Source organism: Balaenoptera acutorostrata, chromosome 16, assembly GCF_949987535.1.
Source record: "Balaenoptera acutorostrata chromosome 16, mBalAcu1.1, whole genome shotgun sequence".
Taxonomy (NCBI): domain Eukaryota; kingdom Metazoa; phylum Chordata; class Mammalia; order Artiodactyla; family Balaenopteridae; genus Balaenoptera; species Balaenoptera acutorostrata.
Window position 1 is genome coordinate 48,836,708 of NC_080079.1, and position 24,628 is coordinate 48,861,335.

The 24,628-nt window shown below is 53.4% G+C and overlaps 1 protein-coding gene across 1 annotated transcript in view; it reads right to left on the minus strand.

Moving 5' to 3' along the window:
- Positions 1–9,792: 9,792 nt before the first annotated feature.
- WDFY4 (WDFY family member 4) overlaps positions 9,793–24,628 on the minus strand; it is a 254,300-nt gene continuing 239,464 nt past the window's right edge. The window contains exons 56-62 of the mRNA XM_007178732.2: positions 24,181–24,365; positions 23,250–23,408; positions 19,080–19,259; positions 17,074–17,256; positions 14,952–15,036; positions 11,207–11,318; positions 9,793–10,213 (exon numbers count right to left, since the gene is read on the minus strand). Coding sequence (XP_007178794.2) covers positions 10,147–10,213; positions 11,207–11,318; positions 14,952–15,036; positions 17,074–17,256; positions 19,080–19,259; positions 23,250–23,408; positions 24,181–24,365 — 971 coding nt within the window. The 3' untranslated portion in view covers positions 9,793–10,146. The remainder of the gene's footprint in view (positions 10,214–11,206; positions 11,319–14,951; positions 15,037–17,073; positions 17,257–19,079; positions 19,260–23,249; positions 23,409–24,180; positions 24,366–24,628) is intronic.

Consider the following 24,628-nt stretch of genomic DNA (forward strand, 5'->3'; position numbering starts at 1 on the left):
ATTCCTAAAATTCTTGAGTCTTGAAGCATTTTCCAGCCACTTTCTTGCTGTTTCGTTTCTTAACCTCTCCAAGTCTCAGTTTTCTCATCTGTGAAATGGAGATGGTTCATCCTGAGATGGTTACGCGGCTTAAAGAAGCCAGGACAGGAAAGGGCTAGCAGCCTCCCAGAGCATGCTAAGTGCTCAGTGAATGGGGGACAGAGCTAGCCTCCTGCCCGGCCCACCATTCTGTCCCTTCCCTTCAGATGGCCTCAAGTCTTCACTTGCAATGTTCTGACACTAAGGGCATCCTTGAGGCCCTTTTGTGAGGATGAGACAAAATTGTACAGAAAGCATCCATGCAGAGACCAGTACAGAGTAGGTGCTGAGTCGACGGTGACGGCGCTCCCTGGGCCGGTGGCGATTCTGGGTGACGGAGGCTTTCCTTTGCTCTCCTCTGCTTTCCTCGTGCTCCATGTGTCTTAACAGCTACCTTGGGCCTCTAGCGGGGGCTGCGGATGGGAGTCCCCCAGCGGCCTCTGCTCAAGCGATACTAATTGTGCCAGGGAGAACGGCTCACTAGAGTGGAAAATAGTCCTCATATATCTAGCTGAAGACGATAATGACCTTTTAAATAACAGAAGCAATTTTATTTCAATACCTCAATTACTCTGAACTCTCAAATGTCAAAGTGCTCAGCACTTTCAAAATAGCTTAATATAGACATTTATAGCACTTAGACACAGCTAGTTTCTTATCTAACCTAATTATGTGTTGTACAGGAAATGGCCAAGCTCACCATCTCTGTTATTTTTCACAGCGATCCCCGTGCGCGGCCCCGGGCTCGGCCTGGAGTCTGGCAGCTGGAATTTCTCCCCGGCCGAGGATGCGTGTTCTGGAGCAGACAGGACTGGTCCCTGCCGGGGGTCTGGCCTCAGCCAAGTGCGAGGAGGAGGCTTGACGCGGGCCTCCCAGTTGGTTAATGTGCACAGCCCTGTGCTAGACTCCAAGGCACAGCTGCCAGGAATGTGAGATGCCGGGGCCACTGGGACCAGAAGGAAAGGCCAGAAGTGGGCCACTGGGAGCAGGGGGCGGGCACTCTGCCTCGTAGGGCAAAGGCAGGCGGTACCTTCCCAGGATGTGGGTGATGTGAGGCCAGCATCACCTGGTCACACCTGGCCAGACTGGTACCTTCTGTGGCCATTTTTCTAGAGGCTGCCCTCCACTCTCCAGAGCAGAGGCAGCCTGAAAGCCCCTGGCCCCAGGGTGACAGGCTCCTATGACCCTCCCTTCATCTCCACTCTGACCCTGTCCCTGACACTCTCCGTCACTCTGCCCCAAATCACAGTCACCTCCCTGCTGTTTCTCAGAGCAGCACGCTTCTTTTCCAGGGATGTGCCCGTGCTCATCCGTGTGCTGGAATGTCCTCCCCCCACCGTCTCCCACCGACATCCAATGCTCACTCCCCTGCTGCTGCAGCTCTCAGATGGCATCTTATTGGGGAGGCTGTCTTGGTCACCCTGGCTCATGTTTCTCTTCCCATACTCCCTGGCCCCTTCCTCACTTGGTGGTGGTGGTTGTTTTTTTTTTCTCCTTAGAGAGGTACCTTATTTAACTGGGATTTTTCTTACATGACTATTGTTTGTGTCCCATAGTAGAAGGCAAGCTCCTTGCAGGCTGGGGTTTTTAGGAGTCACTGGTCCATCTCAGTGTGCCTTGACAGCAGCAGACACACAGTAATGGATTCAAGACAAGTATTCAGTATATAGTGAATGAGTGAGTGGATGGAAGGCCAGGAGAGCAGGCCAGCTCCAGGTTGGAAGGTCCATGGAGAGGGCAACCCATGGTTCTAGGCTGGTTGACAAGCAGGCTCTGAGGCCAGCCTTGCCCCTTACCAGCTATGCCAGGAAATTGGCTCAGGGAATGCATTCATTGTACATTAAGCATTTTATCACAACTTTTTTTTATTGAAGTATGGTTGATTTACAATGTTGTATTAATTACTGCTGTATATTATGCATTTTAACCCTCCGCCAGGATTGGGTGTGACTGTGGACATTTTACACATTTGGAAACTGAGGCTCAGAGAGTTGTGCAAGTTTCCTCGAGTTCCTCATCTGGGCTTGGGCAGACCTGGGCTGTGGGCCCCAGTCTGTCTTACTCTAAAGCCACATCTTGACCAGGACTCAGTGTCCCCGGCTGATGGCAGCTGCACTGAGCCTGCCAATCTTGGGAAGGTCCAGCTGTGTTTAGCTGTTGACCAGGCCTCCTGCCCCCTGCCCAGGCCCTGTCCCGAGATGGGCCCCGTGCAAGTGGCCAGTCGGCAGCCCCTGCTCCCATCACATTGCCCACTCTTTCTCTTTGTAGCTCTCATTCCCTTTTAGCCTCTGTTTTCCCATCTCCAACCCTGGCTCTTTTAGCTCGAGGCCAAGCGTCTGCTGGTGCCCAGGCGGAGGCGGTTCTCCTGCCCGAGCTCAGCTCCCACCCTCCCAGCGGCAGTGGTGCTCAATGCTCTGTTTATCATGTCCTTGGCAAGACACTGAGAAAACACGTTTGCAGAACTTTTGAGAGCTCCTTTCCATTCATCATTCACTCATTCATTCATCCATTCACTCATTCATTCATTCCCATATTTATGGAGCACCCACGTGGGAGCAGCCCTCCTGGGCCCGTGGGCAGTATAGAGATAAATAAATAGGACATTATCTCTGACCTTGAGGACCTCACAGATGCTTGGAGGTTGGCTGGAAAATGGGAAATTTCAATCCAGAGCATTGGGCTGGGATAGAGGCAGCATGGAGTAAAAGGGACCAGGGGAGAGTACAGCTGTGGGTCGCTTGGCGCGTTGGGTCCCTGCTCCCCTGCAGCAGGGCCTGGGCTTTGCACTGGCGCTCAGAGGAAGCAGTCAGGGGCCCCTGTCTTGGTGATAAGACTCCCTAGGGGGAGGCAGACAGCAAATAGAAAAGTGCTTTCCAGGTGGCCTGTGTGAGGGCAGCAAGAGCACAGGAGAGAGACAGCCGTGATGTGTCCTGGAAGGACAGGGGAGGGACAGGGTGGCCGCATCCTAGAGCCAAGGGAAGGAGGCTGGGGAGAGCTGGCAGGGCTCAGTGCTATTGGAGGTTCCCCGACAAGGCTCTCCTGCAGTGGGGGGGTGGGAGGATGGGGGTGGGTGTGTGTGAGATAGACTCATTCCCATAGAGGACGCTTCAGCTGGGATGGGGCACTCAGCTTCCTGAGCCTCGGTTTCCCTAACTGTGAGATGTGAGGATTACATGCAGACAGGATCTGGATCCTTTACCCTTCAGCTCCCAGGTCCCTGGAGGATGTCCCTCACCGCTCTGCCCCCTGAGTCCCCTGATGTCCCATCTCACAGGACAGCGCTCCTCCACAGCCTTCCTCACCAGCTGTGATCTTCTCAATTTTGTCCTTGTCTGCCTCCCTGAATGGACTGTAAACTCCCTGAGGGCGGGGACCTTATCCGTCTCGTTCAACATCGTACCCTGGCACTGAGGAGCGTAGGAGCTTGATAAATAATTACGAATAAATACGGAATGAATTGGAGAGTGCCTGGCAGAGGATGTCACCCCAGTGAATTGTTTGGAAATTCTTACAAACCGCTGAGTGCCTCCAAGGTGCTGGGCTCTGTGGGAGAGCGTGGGGCGCTCTTTTGCCCTGCGTGCAGTGAGACGGGGTGTCTGTACATTTCCCACGCCGTGAATCTACCCCCAAGTGCCGGCCCAGTGGTGGTAAAGTAAAACAGGTTCTGGGGCCAGTCTAATAATGTGACTACCAGAAGCAGCCTGAAAAAACAAAGCAATAGGAAGAGGAAGGGTCTGTTGCAAACTGCGAAGGCTAAACCAGCCTCTTCAAGGCGTTTAAACTCAAAATAACGCTTAGCACTGCATGACTCAAACTGAAGGCACCTACAGGCTCCACCTGGTCCCCCAAGCCACGAGTGTGTAACCTTGCTATGTTCTCAAAGCTTCAGAGGTCACCAGTATGGGGACTGGGAGGCTGGGTGCCCTCTTCTCTAGGCTGCCGGGGGTATCACTATTGGCTGCCCTGAGGACTAAAGGGGCCAGATGCACAACTGGCCAATCCCCCGGTCATTGCAGGCTTCTGAAGAGCCAGGGCCCCCCACACCGGTGAGGGTGATGCTCACGCTTGTACCACGGGACCCCAAGGTCCCCAGGCTTCCTCAGCCTGTTGTTCAAGAGGAGCGGGAATGCCCCGCTTTCATGGGCTGTGTTCCCCATTGCACAGTGGCAGGCCATCCACGTGGGACCCCTCAGTTATTTTAAGAAGTTGCCCAGGGAGCGTCTCGTGCCCTCAAGGTCTGATCCCCATGGACTCCGCCACTGCAGCTTCTCTGTGAGGGTCGCTTCCAGCCCCGTGAGGCCCCCCACCACTGGCCCTGCTGCTTGCACCCCATACTTGTGCCTCTCAGCTTCACTGAGCACCAGTCACACTGGGGGCACGGACCACTTCCAAGTCATTGCGCTGTGGTGTTTCTCTAATGATGCACTCCTGGCAAATGGCGGTAAAGGGTCTTGCTCAAGGGGTGTGTCTGTATTAACCAGTTTAGGGGCAGAGATCTCAGCCAGGGCAACACAGTATTCCCTGAGCTTTCAGAGATTTGGAGGAAGGAGACAATTGGGAGAATCCTTCTACTTACTAAGAAGCTGTGAAGGTGCTGCAGGCGGCAGCCCGCAAGAGGGCAATGGAAGCAACACACACACACACACACACACACACACACCCCGTCCAATCAGGACATGTGATGTGTACCCAAGAACTTACTGAAGCAAAACTGAGTTTGGTTTAAGAGATTTGATTTTATGCTAAACAAATTTCATCAGGATTTTCATATGAAGAGTCTTTTCCTGCCCAAATGTGCCCTTCTTGGCTGCATGTTAATGTGGTCAAATCCGATCTCCAAGTCCTCTGGAGGTCCCAGGACTGGGTTCTCAGCACTTGGCTTCTGGCTGCTGGTTGGGCTTGGGGGAGGCAGTTGCTGTCACAAGTGGCTTCCAGAGCCCTGGGCTGCTCTCCTTGGAGGCCAGGGCACAAAGGAATGAGAGCAGAGGGTCAGCATGGGGCAGGAGGCTCTATCTCCCAGCAGTGAGGGCCAGAGGGACCCAGAGGCCCTGGAAACTCAGTTGGTGGCGCAAAGAGCCCCATGTGAGCCCTCCACCTGCTGCCACTGTTGAATTTCAGTCTGCTCAGGAGAAGGGATTCACCCATCACACACCGAGTACCAGCAGGTTGGGTTGGGCCCTTGGGCAGGGCACCATCCTTCCCGGCCTCTAAGGGGTCCAGGGAGCAGGGTGACCAGACTTAACAAATACAAATACAAGACGCCCAGTTACATGTGAACTTCCAATAAACAACGAATACTTTTTCCTTGCAAGTATGTCCAGGTGAGCCCAGGCCTGTCGAGATGGTGAGGTGGGCACGTCCTAAGCCTTCCTAGGGGGCCACAGTATGTAGAACCATCTCCCTGAGGGTGGACTCGGGTGCACATCCTGACCTGGTGCTTTCACAGCCCCGCTGGAAAGCCCTGCTTTCTTCTCTGCGATTAGAGGGATGTCGGTTGCACTGGGTCCTCTTCCCTGCCTCTCAGAGGATGTGGAGTGTTGCCATGATGAATGGCTCGGAGAGCAGCTTTTATTGGGAATGGTGACAGAGTTGAGGCTTTCCCAGGGCGGGAGCAGTGGCTACAGCATTGCTTGTGGAGGTGCGCTGGGGGCTGGTCTCACAGTTATTAAGAAGTTGTCATGGGAGTTATTAGGAAGTTGTCACAGTTATTAAGAAGTTATTAAGAAGGCTCAGCTGGGTGAGAGCTGGGCACGGCTGCTGTCTCAGGCTGAGCTGGTGAATGTGAGTAGAATACGGGAGTCCCTGACCCCAGAGGCCCCTCACAAGCCACCTGTTCTTGGTGGGTGGGTAGCAGACGGCAAACGCCTCCATCCTCACGCTGTCCTGTCTCTGTCTACTCCAGAATATCTCCTCCAAGTGGGGACTCTGCAGCCCACATCAGCATCATCCAAGCGATTATTTTTTTAACACGAAGACTGTGGCTTCTGCTCTAACTGAGCCCCAGAGCCTGAGAGTCGGACTTGCCTTCCAGGATGTTCCCGAAGAAATGCCATTCCTTTGTGAGCACCTGGCGTCAGCCTGATAAACCTCTGGGAGTGAGAGCGAGCATGCTTCCTGTCGTGTTGTCTCTGTCCTCTGCCCAGCCTGGGCAGGGGACTCCCCGGGGAAGGGCAGAATGGCTCTCTGTCCCCAGGGCCCTGGCACAAGGCCTGGCTCAGCAAGAAAAGATACTGGTAAGTGAATGAACAAGTGATGTGTTGAAAGATTACATCATGTCAGGGACTGACCGTCTGTCGTTTGCTTCATCCCTCCATCAAATAAACAGGTAGGATTTCAAACATCTCACGACAAGCCATCGTGTAGACACTGGAATCTGATTTTCCAGATACAGAAACTGAGGCTGAAGTTGGCAGGAAGTGGGGACACTGGGAACGGGGCTCAGGCTGCCTGGCGCCCGGGCGCAGCTCTTATCTGTGACCTTCACTGTGCGTGCCCGTCCTCAGATTCTGGTCTCCAGATACGGAGCGGTGGCTGCACAGCTTGGCACAGCTCCCGCTCTGGGGGCCCCTTGTCCCTGCTGGATTTGGGGTGCTGGCAGGCCTGCATCTGTGTGGCCCTCGCACTTCAGCCCAGTTGGCCGGTGTGCCTGGCCTCTGCCCTGCCTGCCCCTCTGTTGGGGGCCCTGGTGCCCAGCCCGCTCTCCCTCCCTACTCCTCGGGCCTCTGTCCTGGACTTCCCTCCATCACTGACAACCGTCAGGGACCCCAGGCTGGCTGACTTCTGGAATACTGAGGCCAGTAGGAGTCTCCTGTCACCCAGGTTGCCGAGGACCTTCGGACCCTGGACCCCCGCCGTGCCTGGGGCTTCTCTCCGTGCCTCCATCCCGGGGCCACTCTGTTTGTTACCCCAGCAGACTCTGCTTCTGACCTCGCTGGAGCCCACGGGGGGCCAGGTCTGCAGCGAGGGTCGGGGTGTCCCTGCTCCCCTCTGGATCTGTGCGCCGAGCTTCCCTCCTCTAGGTAACAGGGAGCTGGGCTTGGTGGAATGTAGGCTCTCCGTTTAGTGCCACTAGGAAAGAGCTGCCACCAGCTAGTCCCCCGAACCTTCCCTGACACAGCGCCCTGACGGTGAGCCTGCCTCCCCGGCTCCTTCGCTGCCGCCTCCTCGGGGCTCGTTCTGCCCGCAGCCTCTCCTGCTCCCACGGATGCGCCACGGCTGCCAGCTCTGTGGAGGGCATCGACCTTTCCACCCCAGGATGCTGGCACCGTCCCCAGCCACATGCCGGGTCCTCGCTCCCTGTTGCTTCACCCCGCCCGTGAAGGGGCCGCCACCTGGACCTGCCGTCACTCGGAACTGTTTTTTTCACTCCCAGAACCACCAACTCTGAAACGCCCGCCACCACGGCTCAGTCACTCATCCGCACGTGCACGGACGGAAGCAGCGCTTGCGGAGCGCCCCCGTGAGCTGGGCACTGGGATGCAGCTCTCTGTGGTGGTGGTGGTGGTGGGGGTGGTCCGTCTCTGCCTCCTCACTCCTGCTCGCCCTGCCCCAGCCCCTGCCTGCAGCCTCGCAGCCCCGGAGCAGCGGTCGCCCCTCCCTCCAGCCTCCACTTTGCCTTCTGTCTTTGCCTGCTCGTTCTTTCTGCCACTGGCCCGACACACCCTGTTCCTTCGCCCATGCTGTCTCCTGTTCCTATAAAACGCTGCTCTCCACCTCCGCAAGGCCAAGACCCACCTGCCCTTCCACGTCTTGCTCCAGGGCCACCTCCTCCAGCCAGTGTCATGGGCTGAACTGTGTGTTCCCCCAAATCCAAGTCCTCATCCCCAGGACCTCAGAATTAACCATATGTGGAGATAACATCTTTAAAGAGGTAATCAAGGTAAAATGAGGTCATATAGATAAGCCGTAATCCAATATGACTTATGTTCTTTGAAGAAGAGGAAATTTGGACATAAACAGGTCCAAAGGGAAAGCCACGTGAAGACACAGGGAGAAGGCGACCATCTGTGAGCCAAGGAGGGAGGACTTGGAATAAACCAACTCTGCAGACACGTTCCTCTCAGACTTCTGGCCTCCAGAACTGTGAGAAAACTTCTGCTGTGTAAACCGCCCCTCCCACCCCCCCGGGCTGTGGTACTTTGTTACGGCAGCCCTAGCTAATGACTACAGCCAGAATGACGTTCCCTAGGGCACAAGAGGTCTCGCTTCCACCTCAGGTCACATTTGTTTGCACAAGCATTTTAGCCCCAAGACCCCAGCAAGACCCATCTCCATCCCCCACCCCATTTTTCCTGTGATATGGGGAACCAAAATGCAGTGCTCAGGAAATGTTTGTCGAACGAATGAGCCCAAGAGAGCCTTTAGGCCAGCAGACCTTTCAGCTCTGGGTGAATGCTGTGAGTTGCGTTTTGAAACATGACAGCAGGCTCCTGATATTTACGACCCGGCTTGTTGGCCTTCCTGGGGAGGGGTGCGCTCTGCTCTTCAATTTATGGTCCTCTGGTGCAGCCCCAGACTGACTAGGGGATTGCAAATGGGCTGTCTGCTAACAGCACATGCAGACAATGCAGGAGGTGACATGATCCTTGGCCCCAGGGTCAGACACCTGCCCTTCTCACCCAGGGAGGAGTGCTCGGGACCTGAGACAAGTCTCCTCCTCTATCTTTCCCTTTGCAAAGACCTTGAAGTTGACACATTGATTACTATTTCCTAACTATCTCTCACTCACTCACGATTTTTGACATAGTTCATACTGCCTCTACTTTCTTAATATTTATCTTTACATTGACTCACTGCCCCCCTGGAGACCAGATGACCTGGGCCATAAGACACTGAGTCCATTTATTTGCTATCCCCAGGCCTGAGCTAAATTGGGATGGGCCACCAAACAGGGCCTCTGCAGGCCTTGGAGAAATATGGGAAAGATTGATATTCTCTAGAAGGAAAATCTCAGGGAGGGAGTTAAAGCTAAGGAGTGTTGCCACCCCAAATCTCTGTACGCCCAGCTTAGCTGGATTTCATTGAAGAGGCAGGTGAATTTCCTTTCAAGGCTTCCAGAGGCTGGGGGTGAAGAGAAGACGTGAGAATGAGGGTGATGCCTTCAGTATCCAATGCCTGAACCTTAAGGTACTGGAATTCTTCAGAGGGGCTAACTAGCCACCTGCCATGTATTTTCAGATGGAGAACCAAAGTCACATGGCAGTCCAGATTCTCCCAAGATGAGCTGCAACTCAAAACCAGTATGTGGACTGGGGCCCTTGACCTTGTACGGACAGGTCCTTGGAAAAACCTGCCAAGACCGAGCCCAGCTGGGACCCACCACCTGCTTGTGGGGTGCAGAGTGGGAGCAGGCACCCCAGGCAGGGTGTGTCCTCCCAGCTGACTGGCCTACGCCTGCGGTGGGCAGCCATTGCGTCCGTGGCCTGAGCCCAGCCACGGCCGCTGGGCCTCGAGTGTGGGCCCCTGCTCCCGACGCTCTCTAACGTCCCCCGCACAGCAAGCAAGACCACGGGAGGAGCCAGATTCCACCGAGGGAGATGGAGGGGATGAGAAACACTCTGAAAGTGGGCTGTGCATCCCTGAGGCCTTTCTGCCTTTCTAAGTGTGGAGCTACAATTACCTCAGTGGGAAAGGGTGGAAATTTTAAACTCAAGAGCCCTCTTGTGTTTGGAAAATAGTTGTTTTAATAAAATAACAACAATACAGTCTTTCCCATTAGTTTCCAGTAAGCGGCCCGGTGTTTTTTCAGTGCAGTAAGCCCTTTGAAAGGTGAGTCATGTGTGATTTTGTGCGCCGGTTGGCACCCTCGAGCCACGCTTTCCAGTGAGCTGCTCACGGGCCCCGATGGGCGTGTGTATCTGTTTTGTAGAAGTGCATCCTTGTGCAATCCAAGGCCAAAGTTCAGGGTGTGCAGCTCTAGCGGCCAGCGGCCACATCCTTGGGGACCTTTCGGAAGGGAGGCTGGGGGTTTCCTTGGCGCCCCGGCACTGAGTCTGCGACTTCTGCTTGGTGTTGCTGCCCCTCAGGGCACACGGCGGCCATGCCAGAGCCTCCACCAGCTCTCGCCTCCTAACCCTCTGCGGACCAGCAGAATATTCTCCCCTTCTCATCGCCGACCAGGAGTTTGGTCTGGTTTCTTGGGAAGAGGAAGAACAGACACGCGTGTTAGAGCAAGTCTGTGCATCCTGCTTACCCCAGCCTGCGTGCGTGGCATTACAACGTGGGGCTTCAGTCCAGGACCCCAGGAGCCTGTACCTGGCCTCCACCTGAAGCGGGGGGAGCTGGCCCACTGGAGAGTCTTTTGAACCGGGGACAGCTTTGAACTAGGAGGCTTGTGGCTCCCAAAGCACTGAGGGCACGCTCCCAGAGAGCAGGGCTCCAGGGAGCACGGCGAGGCCCTGAACTTTTCCCTCGAGCTGATACGCAGCCAGGCTGGTGGGCAGAAGGAAGGACAAGTTCTCCAGCAAAGAATTAGGGCTCAGGGCCTTCTGTCCCTACCCACAGACTCCAGCCTGGGCCACCCCGCCTCAGCCTGGCATTCACACCACCACAGACCCCAAATGGCCCCCTCCAGGGCCGGGAGGGAAGAAGGACAGTGGCTCCTGAAGGTCTGGCCCCCCGAGGCTACACTCCTAGTGAGTAGAATGGGCTTATGACAGTAAGCACCGCCACCAGGTACCTGTGAAGAATAAAACAGTGTAGCCAAACGTAGTATCTGACACTTGTCTATTCCACATTGGCTTAGAGCCCTTGAAAGGCAATTTCTGTAATGTAGGCTAATCATTATACCAAATGTTAACAATCGGCAGTGGACCTCAGGAAAAAAGTCCCTCTTTAGGATAAAATCACAAAACAATATACTTTTACCTCCTGGATTTCGTTATGAATTCATAGATATGCAAGAGAGTGAGAGAAAGAGCAAGAATATGTGTGTCAAAAACCACTTCCTAGGGCCCTATACGTCTGCCTCACCCGTATGCTGTATATGCTGGGCCCCTCTGGGTCCCTGGGTCCCTATAGTGAGGCCACCTCCCGGGGCCGGGGAGGCCTGAGCAGAACAGCCAGGGCTTTCCTAGGGGGTGGCACAGCGCCCTCTGCTGGAGGCCGGGAGCAGGCAGCCCGTCGTTACCTGGACACAGCCAGAGCTGTCACCGCAGAGCTAGTCTTGCTGGGCTTCCCTGTCAAAGCAACGCTGACATCCAGCTCTCTGCAGAGGGCAAGATTCTTCTCCCACCTGTGACCTGTGAGGAGTGTGCAAGGGGAGTTAGAAAACCCAAGCGTTTTCACACACATGCATGTGTACGTCTACAGGCAGGGCCACAAACATATACACATATATTTATATTTGTGGTCAGCAACTTATTAAATTGAGGGGGAAAATATATTTAATCTTGGTCTGTGCTGTTGCAAAAAGGGCCGTCCCAATTTAATTTGCAGGCTGTGATAGTTACATGTGCTGACGTGCTGCGGTATCCATTGTGTACCAAATTGGATTTGTGTATTATTGCTTTCTAAATTGCATGCCTAGTTCAGCAAAATTGTTAATCAGTGTTTACTGGCTTTATGCTTAATAAGATGCCCCACAATACCTTGCTGCCAGGAATGTAATGCAGCCCAAAATTGCCTAGTAAAAATAAATTACATAAAGTCGGCATTATCAACTTATCTAAATCCTCTCACGCCACAACCAATAATTAAATGCAGAGAACGTTTTTTCAAAAAATATAACTCAATGATTGTTACTTCAGTCATTTTAATGACTGTATTTGGGGACAGACAGTAATTCCTTCTTGGAGGGTGAGGTGGAGCGACGTCAGCTGGGTCTGTCTCTGTAAAGTCACTTGGTTGGAGTCAGGGCAGGAGTGGTGCAGCTGCCCCAGCTGTCCCAGGGTGGCAGGCAGCTCTGTGCATTTTGTGTAAAAATCTAAAAACCAAGCTTTTCCCAAGCATTTTTTATGTACCAGATTGAGCCCAAATCTATGGAGCGATTCCTAAAATAAATTGGACTCAACTGGGTTGGTCCTTGCTGCAAATGACAAATAAATGAATTCCAGGAAGAAATCAGATTACATCTGCATACAAATGCAGTAACCTTAATATCCTCAATACCCTCAAAGAACTCCTTTCCTGCCCCTTAAGGTATTTGAGGAATGCAGTAATAGACACACCAAGAGACGCGCAAATATCTGTGTCAGGCCCAGTACTGGTCCCCTTCCAACAAAACAGTTATAAGCAATATTACGAGAACAACAAGGCCTCCAGTGGCTTAGGCTTGTAAATCTGCACATGGATTTGCTAACTCTAAGCGGTGGCCCAGCCTGATTTTTATGAATATGTCTGTGCCCTTGTGTCATTTCATCCAAATCTTCCCTTGAACTGTAACTGCAACCTTGGCAGTTAATTCTACTTGACAGTTGCGACCTCAGGCAGGTCAGGACAAACAGCGTGGGAAGGATGTGGGCCTGGGGCTCCTGTCTACCTGACACCATCTTGTAAGTCCCCTAATGTCATCAGCTGGTGTGGTAGGGGAGAAGTCTCTTAGTAGTCCAAGAAAATGATAATAATGAACCACATTTTGTTGAGTAGATCTTGGACTATGTCTATTATCTTTCTGTCATCTGCTTCCTACAAGTTAGGATGTACAGGAAGTACCTCTATTGACAGAGGGTGAAACTGAGGGCCTAAGAAGGTGCTGGAGACACAGCTGGGTCTAGAGCCTTGTTTCCTGATTTTCATCTTGCTTCTCATTTCACGAGACCCCATTCCCAATGAGCACAACCTTGTCCATCCTGAGGAGAAACCCGTGAATCCACTGGCACTTCCAGAACCAACGGAATGGCTCTGAGGTGCCCTTTGTCTGTCTGTCCCTCCATTCATCCACCCACCCACGCAACCAGCATTCCTGCTCCGACATCCACTTATCAACCATGGGCTGAGCTAATACCTATAGCTTATGGGAGCTTGGAAGCTTCAGAAGTGGGCAGCTGGGCCCAAGACTGAAGTGGTGTGCGCTCAAGCAGGTGTACCACAGAATGTCTTCATGAACAGGCAGAGGATAAGAACCCCGTACTTGCTCTCTGAGTGGGTGGAGGCAGGGGAGAGAGTTTGGCCCCTGTTCTCCAAAGAAGTGCTGTGAGTTCCTTAGAATGCACGCAATCCTCACGTGTCTCTTTTTACACTAAGATGGGCTGATTCCTTGTGGTCCCAAAGGACCCTAGAGATCTTAGGACCAGTGAACTGGATCCACAGTGGTTGTAGATTCTTGTAGGGTCACCACTCTGGTCGGCCCAGATTGTTGACAAGGGCTTCCAGACGGTGTTATCTTGAAGGAAGGGATTCCCATGTAGATCTTAGGACCTAGTAGGGGCTGAGCAAATGCCCCTACTATGTGAATAAAGAATCCATGAATCGGTGACTAAATGAATCAAGGACGTGTGGAGCACATTTCAGAAATGAACTAACTAAAAATGGCTACTCCCTTTAGAAAGCAACCCTCCACAATCTGGAAAATTCTCTCTAGTGGATGGTCATGGGTCCTGAAATGCAGAGCAAACCAGAAGGACTCATGATGACAGGAGAGTTCTCACATCATGGTAACATGCTTTCTTGAATCGTGGGCACGAAGACGGATGTCTCAGTTCTGGGCCAGAACCTTTGACGAAGACAGAACTGAGAAAGCTTGGCTGCACTGGAGGAGGTGATGGCGGGGCCCCGGGGAGGTGAGAAGAGGAGGTGACGGCCTTGGTGGTGAGGTCTGTGCCTGCGCTCATCCTGGAGGGAACGGTCTGGTGCCGGCGGCTGAGCTCATTCTGGCAGTGGGCGTGTCTACTCTGGCGGCAGAAATGAGAACGATAGTAGTAATGCGCTTCTGGGTCACTTTGGGCAAGTTGCTGGACTGCTCCTTGCCTCAGTTTCCTTATTTCTCACACAGGTGTCATCGCAGTATCTTCCTCGTGGGGTTGCCGTGAGAAATAAGAGAACGCACGGGAAGCGTGCACAGTGGACACTGCTCACGGTCAGCTCTCTCCCTCACAGCTCTGCGACGGTGGCCATGGTGGTGCTGGTGCCAGAGGCCATGATGGCAGAAGGGAGAACAGATTTTCTTGCTTCAGGCCCAGCTGCCACAACCAAAGAGGGCTCTGCTGCAGGACGGTGGTTCTCTTACTTCGGCGACACCACCACTCACCTGGGGACTTGTTAAGACATGGGAACTCTAACCATCTCCAACCTTTTCCCTGAGGTTGGGCTGAGAACAGGTCCCGGATCTCAATGTTCCATGAGCCTCCTGGGCGATGCTGATGCAGATGACCCTCAGACCCACTTTGAGGAACTTGCCACGGAGAGTAGGGGGGTTGAGTCAGGATGAGCAGGGCAGACTGGGGCCTATGGAACCAGTTCCTCTCCCCGGGACACAGCAGAGCTGTCCCTGCTCCTGTCTGCAGCCTGGCAGTCCAGGCCAACAGCCAGCTGGATCCAAGTCCTGGGCTGGGGAGTTTGGCATTTAAGCGTCACCCAGGAAGATGGAGAGCATCAAACCAAGCCCTGCTGGGTGTATCCCCCTCCTGGGGCTCTGGAGCCCACAACCACCGTCACCACTGTTCACACGCCCGAGAAGCATCCCAGAGCTCGCTGATCCCTGCAGCATGAGTCTGGTACTCAGGGAGGCTTCGAAACACCGCTTCGCACTCCACCAGCAGCTCTCAGGAAACTGTGCTCCTCACCTGCAAACTTGGCAACATCCCAAGAGACTCAATGTCTTCCCTGGGTTCTGCAGGCCTGGATGGAGCTGCAGCCCTCGGGCCAAGGAGAGGAGAGGGGAGGGAGGGCTGAGCAAGCCAAGGGCGCCCCACAGGCATCACAAGCACAGCAGTTACCTCTGGGGCTTGGAGGTGGAGCCCAGGGCTCCTCTGGCGCTGCCTGCCCGGGAACAGACATCTTCACCTCCTCGGTCTTCCAGATCTGTCCAGAACAGAGAACACGCCATGGGCAGGGGCAGTGAACCTGTCTGCAGGCTTGGGGCCCATCCACTCCTCCACACCTGGGGGACCCTGAGGGAAGCCGGGCATGGCCCCCTCTCACTTTTGATGCTGCCATACTCCCAGGAGAAAAGCCTGCTTAGGCTTCAGCTTCCCCGCGCGGAGGTTTGGCCGAGCACAGCTGCAGACTGGACGAGTTCCCTCCCCACCTCTGGGTCATGGGGCGTCTCCCCAACCCCTTACCTACAGGGACGAGACTCAGCAGCCAGCTTGCTATCATTTTACTTAGCTAGTGCCCTCCTGTCTGTCTGCCACCATCCCTGGAAGCCTCCCTCACCACTCAGCAGCAGGGCCTCCCGCCCTCTGTGTCTGGTCCTTGGTCCCAGGCCTGCAGTGGGCGCCCTCAGGCTGAGCACAGATGGTGTCTCACTTGCGGAGCCTGGACTTTCTGTCCCCACAGGACAACGAGCAGCCTCCACTCACATGCTGCTGTGAGCGCCATGCCGGGTCTAGCCAGTGCCAAGCCGTCCCGCGAGCTCAGTTACTGCGCTGCGTGGACGCGGGCTGAGCCCCTGGAAGACTCACGCTCACGCTCTGGGGGCCCATGAAGGCAAGGCAGCTGCTGCTCAGCCGCCCAGGCTCCTCTGCCTGACCCACAGTGCCGACCACGACCCACCCAGCCCGGACCTGCGTTGCCTCCTCATGTTTTGGCCAACCCAGGACACCCTGCTCTCTGCAGCGACCCTGGCCCTCCCAGCCGACGGATGGGGCCCTGTAAGGAGATTTCTCGGGGGGTTCTCCTCAGTCAACTCTCCTGTCCACGCACGCTGGTGCACCAGCCTGCATGGCCTTCTCCATATGCCCGGACCTCTCCTCATCCTCGGGGCTCCGCTGAAATGCCACCTGTCTCTGCTGGAAATAAATCCATGCTCCCCTTGGACGCCCACCACGCTATTCATTCTGCTTCCTGAAGCATCACCTCCATGATTATTCCGAGACTTTGGGCGTGGAGGCTCCGGGAGGACAGGGCTGAGTTTTAGCCGTGCTGGCACACAGCGAGCTTTCACAAACGCGTGCAGAATTCAAAGGGCATTTTCTTGAATACCTGGTGGCATTCAATTGACATTTCCTCTCATAAACTGTGGATTTCAAGTGACAGTTTCTTGAGTAGGGCTCTTAATTATTCCTTGTCTTATTCATTCCTTCCTCCTTCCTGTCAGTCTTGGAAAAATTACCTGTATTTCGTTCTTCCCGTGCTACGCCTCCCACTCCAGTGTTTCTCCTTCGTTGTCTTCTTGGTTTCTTGATGATCTCTCTGTCCATGGCCCTCCTCAGAGGATCCATGGCACTCTTTGATTATCCTAGTCATAGCATGAACCACATACATGTATTTTCTGTTTGTCTTCTCTTCTAGAATGTGAGCATCCTGAGGACAAGGGCCTGTTTATTATTAATCTCTGTGTCCCCTATGGCTTGTATGAACTTGGTACAGAGCCAGAGTTCAATGAATGTTAGGTGGATAGATGGATGGATAGTTGGAGGGACATGTAAGTGGGTGGACGGGTAGGTGGAAGGATGGATGGAAGAATGAAAGGATGGATGAATGAATGGAATAGTGAATGGATGGATGAGTAGGTAGAGAGATAAATAGCTGGATGGGTGGATGGATTAGTGGATGGATGGATGGATGAATGGATGGCCCAAATGTCTCTTTTCAGTAATGGTCTATGTTCTTATGCATTTTACCATTCAGCTTTTATACCTTGTGACAGTAAGTATTTATTTCATTGTATGAGTTTATGTATGTATAAAATTTTATATAATTTTATGTATTACATAATTTTATTTATTTACTTTTTGCCTGGAAAGAGCCTTGCCTTTGCCCTCACTTGCTGTGTGGGGACGTGGTCTGGGATGGTCTTATATGCAGCCTGCAGATTTGACCCTTAGAGGAAGTGGGTAGAATGGAGATGAACACATTTCTTGTACCATGCCCTCATTCTGCCCAAGACACACCTACCCGGACCATGCCATCCTGACTCCCTGTGATGATGACATGGCTGGTGTCCCATGCCGGCCCCTCCATCACGCAGCAGCAGGTTATGGCTCCTTCTGGGCCCCAGGCCGTGGTAATGCTGGCCAAGGGTTGCCCGTTGACATTCCACAGGGACAAGTGGGCTCCCGCACAGGAGACGATGGTGCCCTGCAGCAGTGAGAGTGGGCTTCACTTCAGGCGGGAGTCATTGCCTACCCATCTGCCCAGCCACTCGGTTTGTACGTCCAAGCACCCCCAACCTGTCATCTTCTGAGGACTAACCAAGGTACTCCCAGACCTCCTAAGACACCCACTTCTTCCCAGCAGACTCATAGGTCTGCTGTGTTTTCACACAACTGTACATTTCTGGTTCTTTTCATACTGCAATCAAGTGTTTGGATACTGCTTTCCCTAGCACAGACCAACCGGCTCACCCTTTGGGCTCCTCCCACAGCCCTCTCCCTGGCAGTGTACTGACTGGCATAGAAGACCCAGCCTGGACACCACCCCTGGCCTGGACACGGGGTCTACACCTGGCTGGCCAGCCCTGTCCCCATGAAGCAGCTTTGGATGACAGCTGGTGGAGGGCAGGGTACAGAGGTTTGAATGACTGCATGTGGCTCATAAAATTGGGCAAGGTTCCCCCCACCCACCCCAGGGGGAATTTCTGAGGAGAAATCTGCCCATTGCATCTTCCGAAATGTTTATGTCCAGAGTGTTTTCTTCTCAAGTCCTTATCTATTTTGTCCCCAATAGTGTAGTGGTCACTGTCACCAAGGACCCACCAAGGACCCCAAGAGCCATCTGGGGCCATGCCTTTGAACCTTGCCCTGACCACAGAAGGGATGTAGGGAGCTCCATGCCCTTCTGCAGCCCTCTGGGCTGGGCTCCATCATGTCCCTTCCTGAATTGTTTGGTGGAGTCTGCCTGAGGCCGGGGACCATGTCTGATACATCTCTGCCAAGCACCCAGTGCGGGGCCCAGCAGGCACTCAGTGAACTCAACCAGCTGCAGGACAAGTTGAGTTAAACAAGTTGTTGTCCTGATATCAGTCTTCTCTGAGGTCTGGGGACATAATTCCTTATGAATTTATTTTCTCCCAGATCAGGGCTTGGTGGTTTCCCCAGTACATGCACCCATTCATCCACTCACCCACCATCCATCCATCCATCCATCCATCATCCATCCACCATCATCCATTTGCCCATCTAACATTCATCCTGGATTCAAGCCTATCTGGATCACCACTCTCAGCCAAAGTTAGCACCAGGAGGCTCCTTCATCATCTCTTCCTCCCCCTATGATACCGCTGCTCAGTCAATCCAGGCTCCAGGCCCCTAGGTTTTTCTATTAGCAGATGCAGAGTCTCTGCATCCTCAGAAAACCCCATACCCTATGATGGGGATTCCAGTGTAGAAGAAGCTCCACACTGAGATAGATAGATAGATATATCACTGATATATGTATACACTGATATATATATATATATATATATATTAGTCTATCTCACACACACACACACACACACACACACACACACACACACACATGTTCCTGACAGGCTTATCTTTGGTAGCCAGCATGGAGGGACAAGCAGAGGCACTTCCTGCCTTGGAGACCAGAGGCACCTGCTGAGTCAACACAGATTTGCAGTCAGCTAGCTGAATTAGTCAGTCAACCCAGAAGACCTCTCACCAAAGCCAACTTCCTGCCCCAACTCCCTGATGCCTGTGTTAGAACAGACACCTCCCGCTACCCCAGCCCCTGAGGGAAAAAAATAAAGAAGCAAAAAAATAATATCAAGACCCAAACTGAGACCTGTTGATGGCTCTACTCTGCCTGTGTAGAGAATGCTCCACACATTTGGGGTCTCTCAACACTCTGGGGTGGTCTTTGCCCCTGGGTTTCCTCTCGGGGCACTGGCCACCATGCCACCATGCAGAATCATGGACATGTTGAGGACACAGACATTTGAGAAAGAGGGGCCTCACCGACACATCGCTGATGGCAATGGCAGATATGCTCTCCCTGTGGGTGGGCAGGCAGGCTACATGGGTGAGGTGGTCCAGGTCCCACAGGATACACGTGCAGTCTTGGGAGCCACTCACCAGGAGGCTGAAGGTTACCGATGCTGCCAGGCATGTGACAGCCTGTGTGTGTCCATACAAGGCCTAGGGACAGGGGACGGAACCACAGGTTATGAGAGGGACCCTTAACCCAGCTACTTGGGGAGATATTCCACTCTCCCTTTTACTGTTGGGCCCCAGATGAGGAAACAGAGATTCAGAGTGATTCAGTGATTCCAAGGTCTGTGGGTTGTGTGTGTGTGTGTGTGTGTGTGTGTATTCACGGGTCAATGGCTGGTTTCTCAGTACCACTGCTTTCCAGGGTTGAGACTCAGCTGGGGAGAGTCAGCAGTCCTTTTATCATAACCCAAACAGAGACACCAGTAGCAACCTCATGCTCTGTGCTCTCCTACACTGTCTTGCATCCAGAAGCAACACACACCGCTATTAATATGCAAGGGCACTGACTTGTAACGTGCGGGGTCCCAGCCAGCAGCACAAGCATCATCTGGGAACTTGTCAGAAATGTGAATTCTTGGGCCCCACCCAGATCTACTGAATCAGAAACTCTGGGAGTGGGGCCCCGAAACCTGGGTTTTCACAAGCTGTCCAGGGATTTTTCAGGCATGCTCAAGTTTGAGCATCACACTAAGGGAACCTCAGAAACACACGTGCCCCTGGAAACTAAACTGGGAAGAAGGCAGGGAGGTCAGGTCATAGTTTAAAAGGTGTGACTTTTCAAGTCCAAAGGATCCGGGTTCATATCCAGTCTCACTGCCTGGCAGCCGGTGACTCAGGGCCTCAGTCTTGGCCCTCAGGTTGGCCTGTGCAGGGTCTGGCTTGGCTTATGGATGGTTACGTGTCCAGACCTGGCCAGAGGCCTTGCTCCCTGGGGACACGTTCCTGAGGCACTGGGGAGGCCTGCCAGGCACGCTGGTACCCCCAGGCCCGCCGCTGCTGGCAGCGGCACAGTTTCCATCACAGCTGTCCCAGAGGCTGCCAGCTAAGCCTGGTCTGAGAGCTGTCGTGCGCACACGTGCCTGCTGTCCTCTGGAATCAGCCTGAGAAGTGCGGAGGTGGTGTTCTAAAACGTGACTACCCTGCCTCACCTAGTGGTGAATCTCCACCCCCAGGACCGTCCACCACTCACTCATTTGGGTCAATGAGGCTGAGCGTCATTTTTCAAAGCTGTCACTTTGCCTGGTCATAGCAATTAAAAGTTCTGCCACAGATTCCCATTTGTGCTCCGTGGATCCTAACACGGCACCAACCAGATGGTGCTGGCAAGGTTCTGGATGTGACCCACGGAAGAAGGTTGGTTCATATTAGGGAAGTGGAAACTGTCTAAATGAATCGAGGAAAGCAAAGGGTTTGAAAGGAGCTTCCTGGTGGTCCTCCCAGAACGAACTATATCTGATGGCTAAGTTCTGACTGCAGGGGATAGGACCATGCCAGAGAGTGCAGGCCAGGGGACCCAGGTGTATGTGCTGTGGATTCAGAGACAGAGGCTGTGAGCCCAGAGCCTGTGTGAGCTGTCCGTTACTGGAGCCGGGGCTGCCGGCTTTCTGCAGGGGAGGCGCTGGAGAGTGAGGGACCACTGCACGCACAGGCACTGTCCACCTACGTAAGGCTGTTGCCTCCCACCAGCCAGGAAACTAGAGCACCTGGAGGCAGCCAGCACCACTCCCCATCTGGAAAGGCCTGGGAAAAAATGAAGGAGGACAGCAATTTTAAATGTTCTCCATTGTCTCTTCTGTTTTCTCAGAATAATACCTTTCTCCATGGCCAATTAAAATAACTCCACTATATCACCTTATACCTAACTAAAGTAGCAAAAAGTAAATAAAATAAAGTAAAATAAAACCCTCTGAAAATAATTCCCCATGCTGGATATGTTGCGGTGAGGTGGGTGTTCCTAATTAATTGTGGTGGCACTGTAAAGCTACAGAACCATTATAGAAAGCATTATGTCACCGCGCTGTAATTCTACTTCTTGAAATCTACTATAAGGAAACAATTAATCAGAAGCAAACAGCAATCTATATAAGATGTTTTCTGAAGCACTATTTAAAATAGTTAAAATTGGAAGCAATGTAACTGTCTAGTTTTAGAAGAAATGGTTTATTAAACTGTGGTGCCTTGACATAAAACAATTGAAATATAATTTTATGGAGATGGAATAATATGGAACAATTGAAATGTAAATTACAGAGACTATAGAAAAGCGGAAACAATTTGATACACTGGGTGAAAATAGAATCAACATATCTACACAATGATCAGAATGGTATAAATATGTATATCTGGGGGTGGCAGTATGCAACAATGAGAACTTTTATAGGGATTATAGAGAACTGTTTAACTTTGAAATTTGTCTTTAATGTTGTAATATTTTTAGAAATAAAACACTTTAAAAAACTGTTAATGAAGCTATTTAATGATGATTTCTCTGCCTACAAGTCTACAAGTCAGGGACAGACCCCCCTCTCTGAGCAGCTTCCTGTCTGGGGGATCCCCAAGGCCAGGTCAGCCTCTGTAGGTAAATGATAAAGTGCTTTATTTTGCTTAGGAAACAAGAGCTTGTGGGATACCCTTTTTCTCTTGATTTATAACTAGGAGAGGATGATAAATTACGTTTTATGCTGTCAGTACCGGGGCTTTTACGCTGCATCTTCGCCACTAAACAGGACCTTGGAGCGGCGATGGGGGGGTGGAGTCACTTCCCCGGCTCCCCAAGGTGGCTCTGGGGTTGGGCTGGATCTCCTGCTGTCTCCAGAGTGATGCCTGGGAGAGGGGGCTGCTCCACACCCGGAATGGTAGCGCACAGGCTCTTCACACAGGTCAGGAAGGTGACGGTGTGAAAAGACAGGGGGCTCCAAGGCTGGCTTGGGAGGACTTCCCCTGAGAGTCTGGGTGAAGGCAGCCTGCATTTGACCTGCACAGCTGCCTCTCTGCAGATGCCACCGCCTCTGCAGGATTAACCAGCTCCCTCAGCACTGACACATTCATTCCTTCACCTCACATTTACTGAGTGCCCGTCGCTGTGCACCACGCGAGTGCTGGGGGTGGTGCCGGGGGACAAGGGCAGGCTCTGGGGACACTTGAGTGACTAGAAAAGCATCCAGAGAAACCCAGAATCAGTTCCAGTGAAACATGTTCAGTTTAGGAAATCTGGTCAGTGGTAAGCCCTGTATGGTTAATGTTGTTTTGTTACTCTGGGGCTATACGGTTCACTAAAACACAGATGTAAACGTGAATTGCATTTTGGAGGTGGAAATGTCCCCTAGCGATATTCTCCAGCAAGTTCAAGTGTACACAGGGGAAAGCACTAGATTTAGAGTTAGACAAACCTAGATTAAAAGGCAAACCAGACCTTTCTGAGCCTCAGTTTCCTTATCTAAAAGTGGGACTAACAATACCTGCTTTCCAAGATTACGGTTAATGTGCAGAGTCTTAAGTAAGCAGTCAGTTCCTCTCTCCGTTTATTATTCCGAGCAGCTGTGGTTTGCAAGGTAAGGCCAGACGAGTTGTCTGCCTCCTGGTCTCTTCCCTCTGCTTCCGCCACAACCACCCCTGTTCTGAGATAGTCTTTCATTTTCTGGCTCTATGATCTTGGACATGTCACTTAACTTCCTTGCACCTGGTTTTTCACCAGTGAAGTAGGGATGATAATGATTCCTATATTACAGGGCTGTTGAGGAGGTAAAATGAGGCCATTCACATGAAAGTGCCCATGACAAATGCTCAAAAATGACCCTTAGTGCAAAAAAACCCCCACAAAACCGAGTTTCACTGGCCCTCACGTGTAAGCAGCATCTCTCACCGACGTGTGGGCCTCCATGGAGGCACCAGCCCTGTGAGCTTGTCACATCCACCCAAGGGCATGAAACCGCGCCCCTGAATGACACAGAGCCACGTGCTGCCCTCAGTGTCTCACTGTGCTCTCTGCTCCCAAGGGAGACAGGGCTCTCAGTGCTCGGGAGCTGGAGCACGCTAGGGCACCGGACCTGCCTGAGGCACCCTACCTGCCCTGAGCCACCACACCTGCCCAAGGCACACCTGCCCCAAGGTACCCCACCTGCAGAGGCACTGTACCTGCTTGAGGTGCAGGCCTGTGGTGCGGCCTTTGGCCGTGCTGAGTTCCCACACACACACCACGGCGCTGGTCCCAGAAGTGACGATGGTCGTGGGGGACGGGCACACGGCACACAGACAGCGGCCCCAGGCGGCCAAGTTCTCGAACGTCATCAGGATCTGCGGGAGATTAGATGAGTGGGACGAGCACTGGTGCCAGAGCCAGCACAGGGCAGGGAGCTGGGACAGGGCGACGGAGGGATGCAGGCAGGTCTGGATGATGCCGCTAGCCTGCCTGCCTGCGTGCTGTGGGAGCCGAGGGACGTGACAGGCCCTGGTGACGAAATCCAGGCCGTCCAGGTCTGTCCCCAGAGAGCTCACACCACCCAAGGAGCAGGTGGGGAGAGACAAGGGAGCAGGAGGCTATGAGGACACAGCGAAAATGCCCCGTGAGCCTGGGAAAGTCGGAGCCAGCTTTCAGGAAGGGGTGACATCTGGGACCAGTTTCACAGGCTGCCTCGTGAAGGAGGTGGGGGAAGGCTAGGGAGGGGCGAGAAAGCTTGGTGGGCTGGGAATTCACGCCACGTGATAGGGTGGGAGAGGAGCGAGGGTAGGAAAGGAGGCCAGAGGTAGCCAGGGCCACATGAAGAAGGTAGACATAACCGGATGGCCTAAAGCAGGGGTAGAGGACGAGCAACTGGGTGGCTCGCTTCTGGCGGCAGCCGAATACTCAGTAGGTCCCTTCTGAGTTTAAGCTGTGACCCGGGCCGGAGGAGCCCCCAGGACTTTCTGCCCACACTGGGTGACAGTCCCAGGCTGGGGGCACAGCCACGTGGAGGAAGGGGTGTGGGTGACCGTGGCTGCTTGGGGCTCGCCCGTCCCCTGACCACCTCTGCCCCAACCGGAAGGAGGCTGCGGCCCTGGGGCTGCCCTGCGCCCCGGCGCCACTCACCTTGTCAGAGCCGTAGCTGCCCAGGCAGCAGCTGAAGTCGTCAAAGCCCCAGCTGAAGGTCCTGCTCCAGTGAGGAGGCAGCAGCATCTTGTTGGTCTCCACGGCCAGGATGGTCTTCTCCGTAGGAACGATGTGGCCGATGGCTCCTTTGGGGGATTCCGAGCCTAGAGAGAAAAGGTACATATCTGCCCCCCAGTCAGTACGGCGGAGCCGACTTGTCAAAGGGCAACACCCGCTTTAGCTGGGCCCAGAGAGGAGCCATGCGCAGCCAACCCCGACTTGGCAAAGTGCCTGCCCAGGCAGGAGCTGCTCCTCTTCAAGGTACCTCCGTCCTGGGCCTCCCTCTGGGGGCCACGTTACACACTGGCCCCGGGTCCCTCCCCAGACTTAGCACATACATGATGTATGTGGCCATGCAGGTCTTGAGTGTCTCTTTCGGGCTGATGCC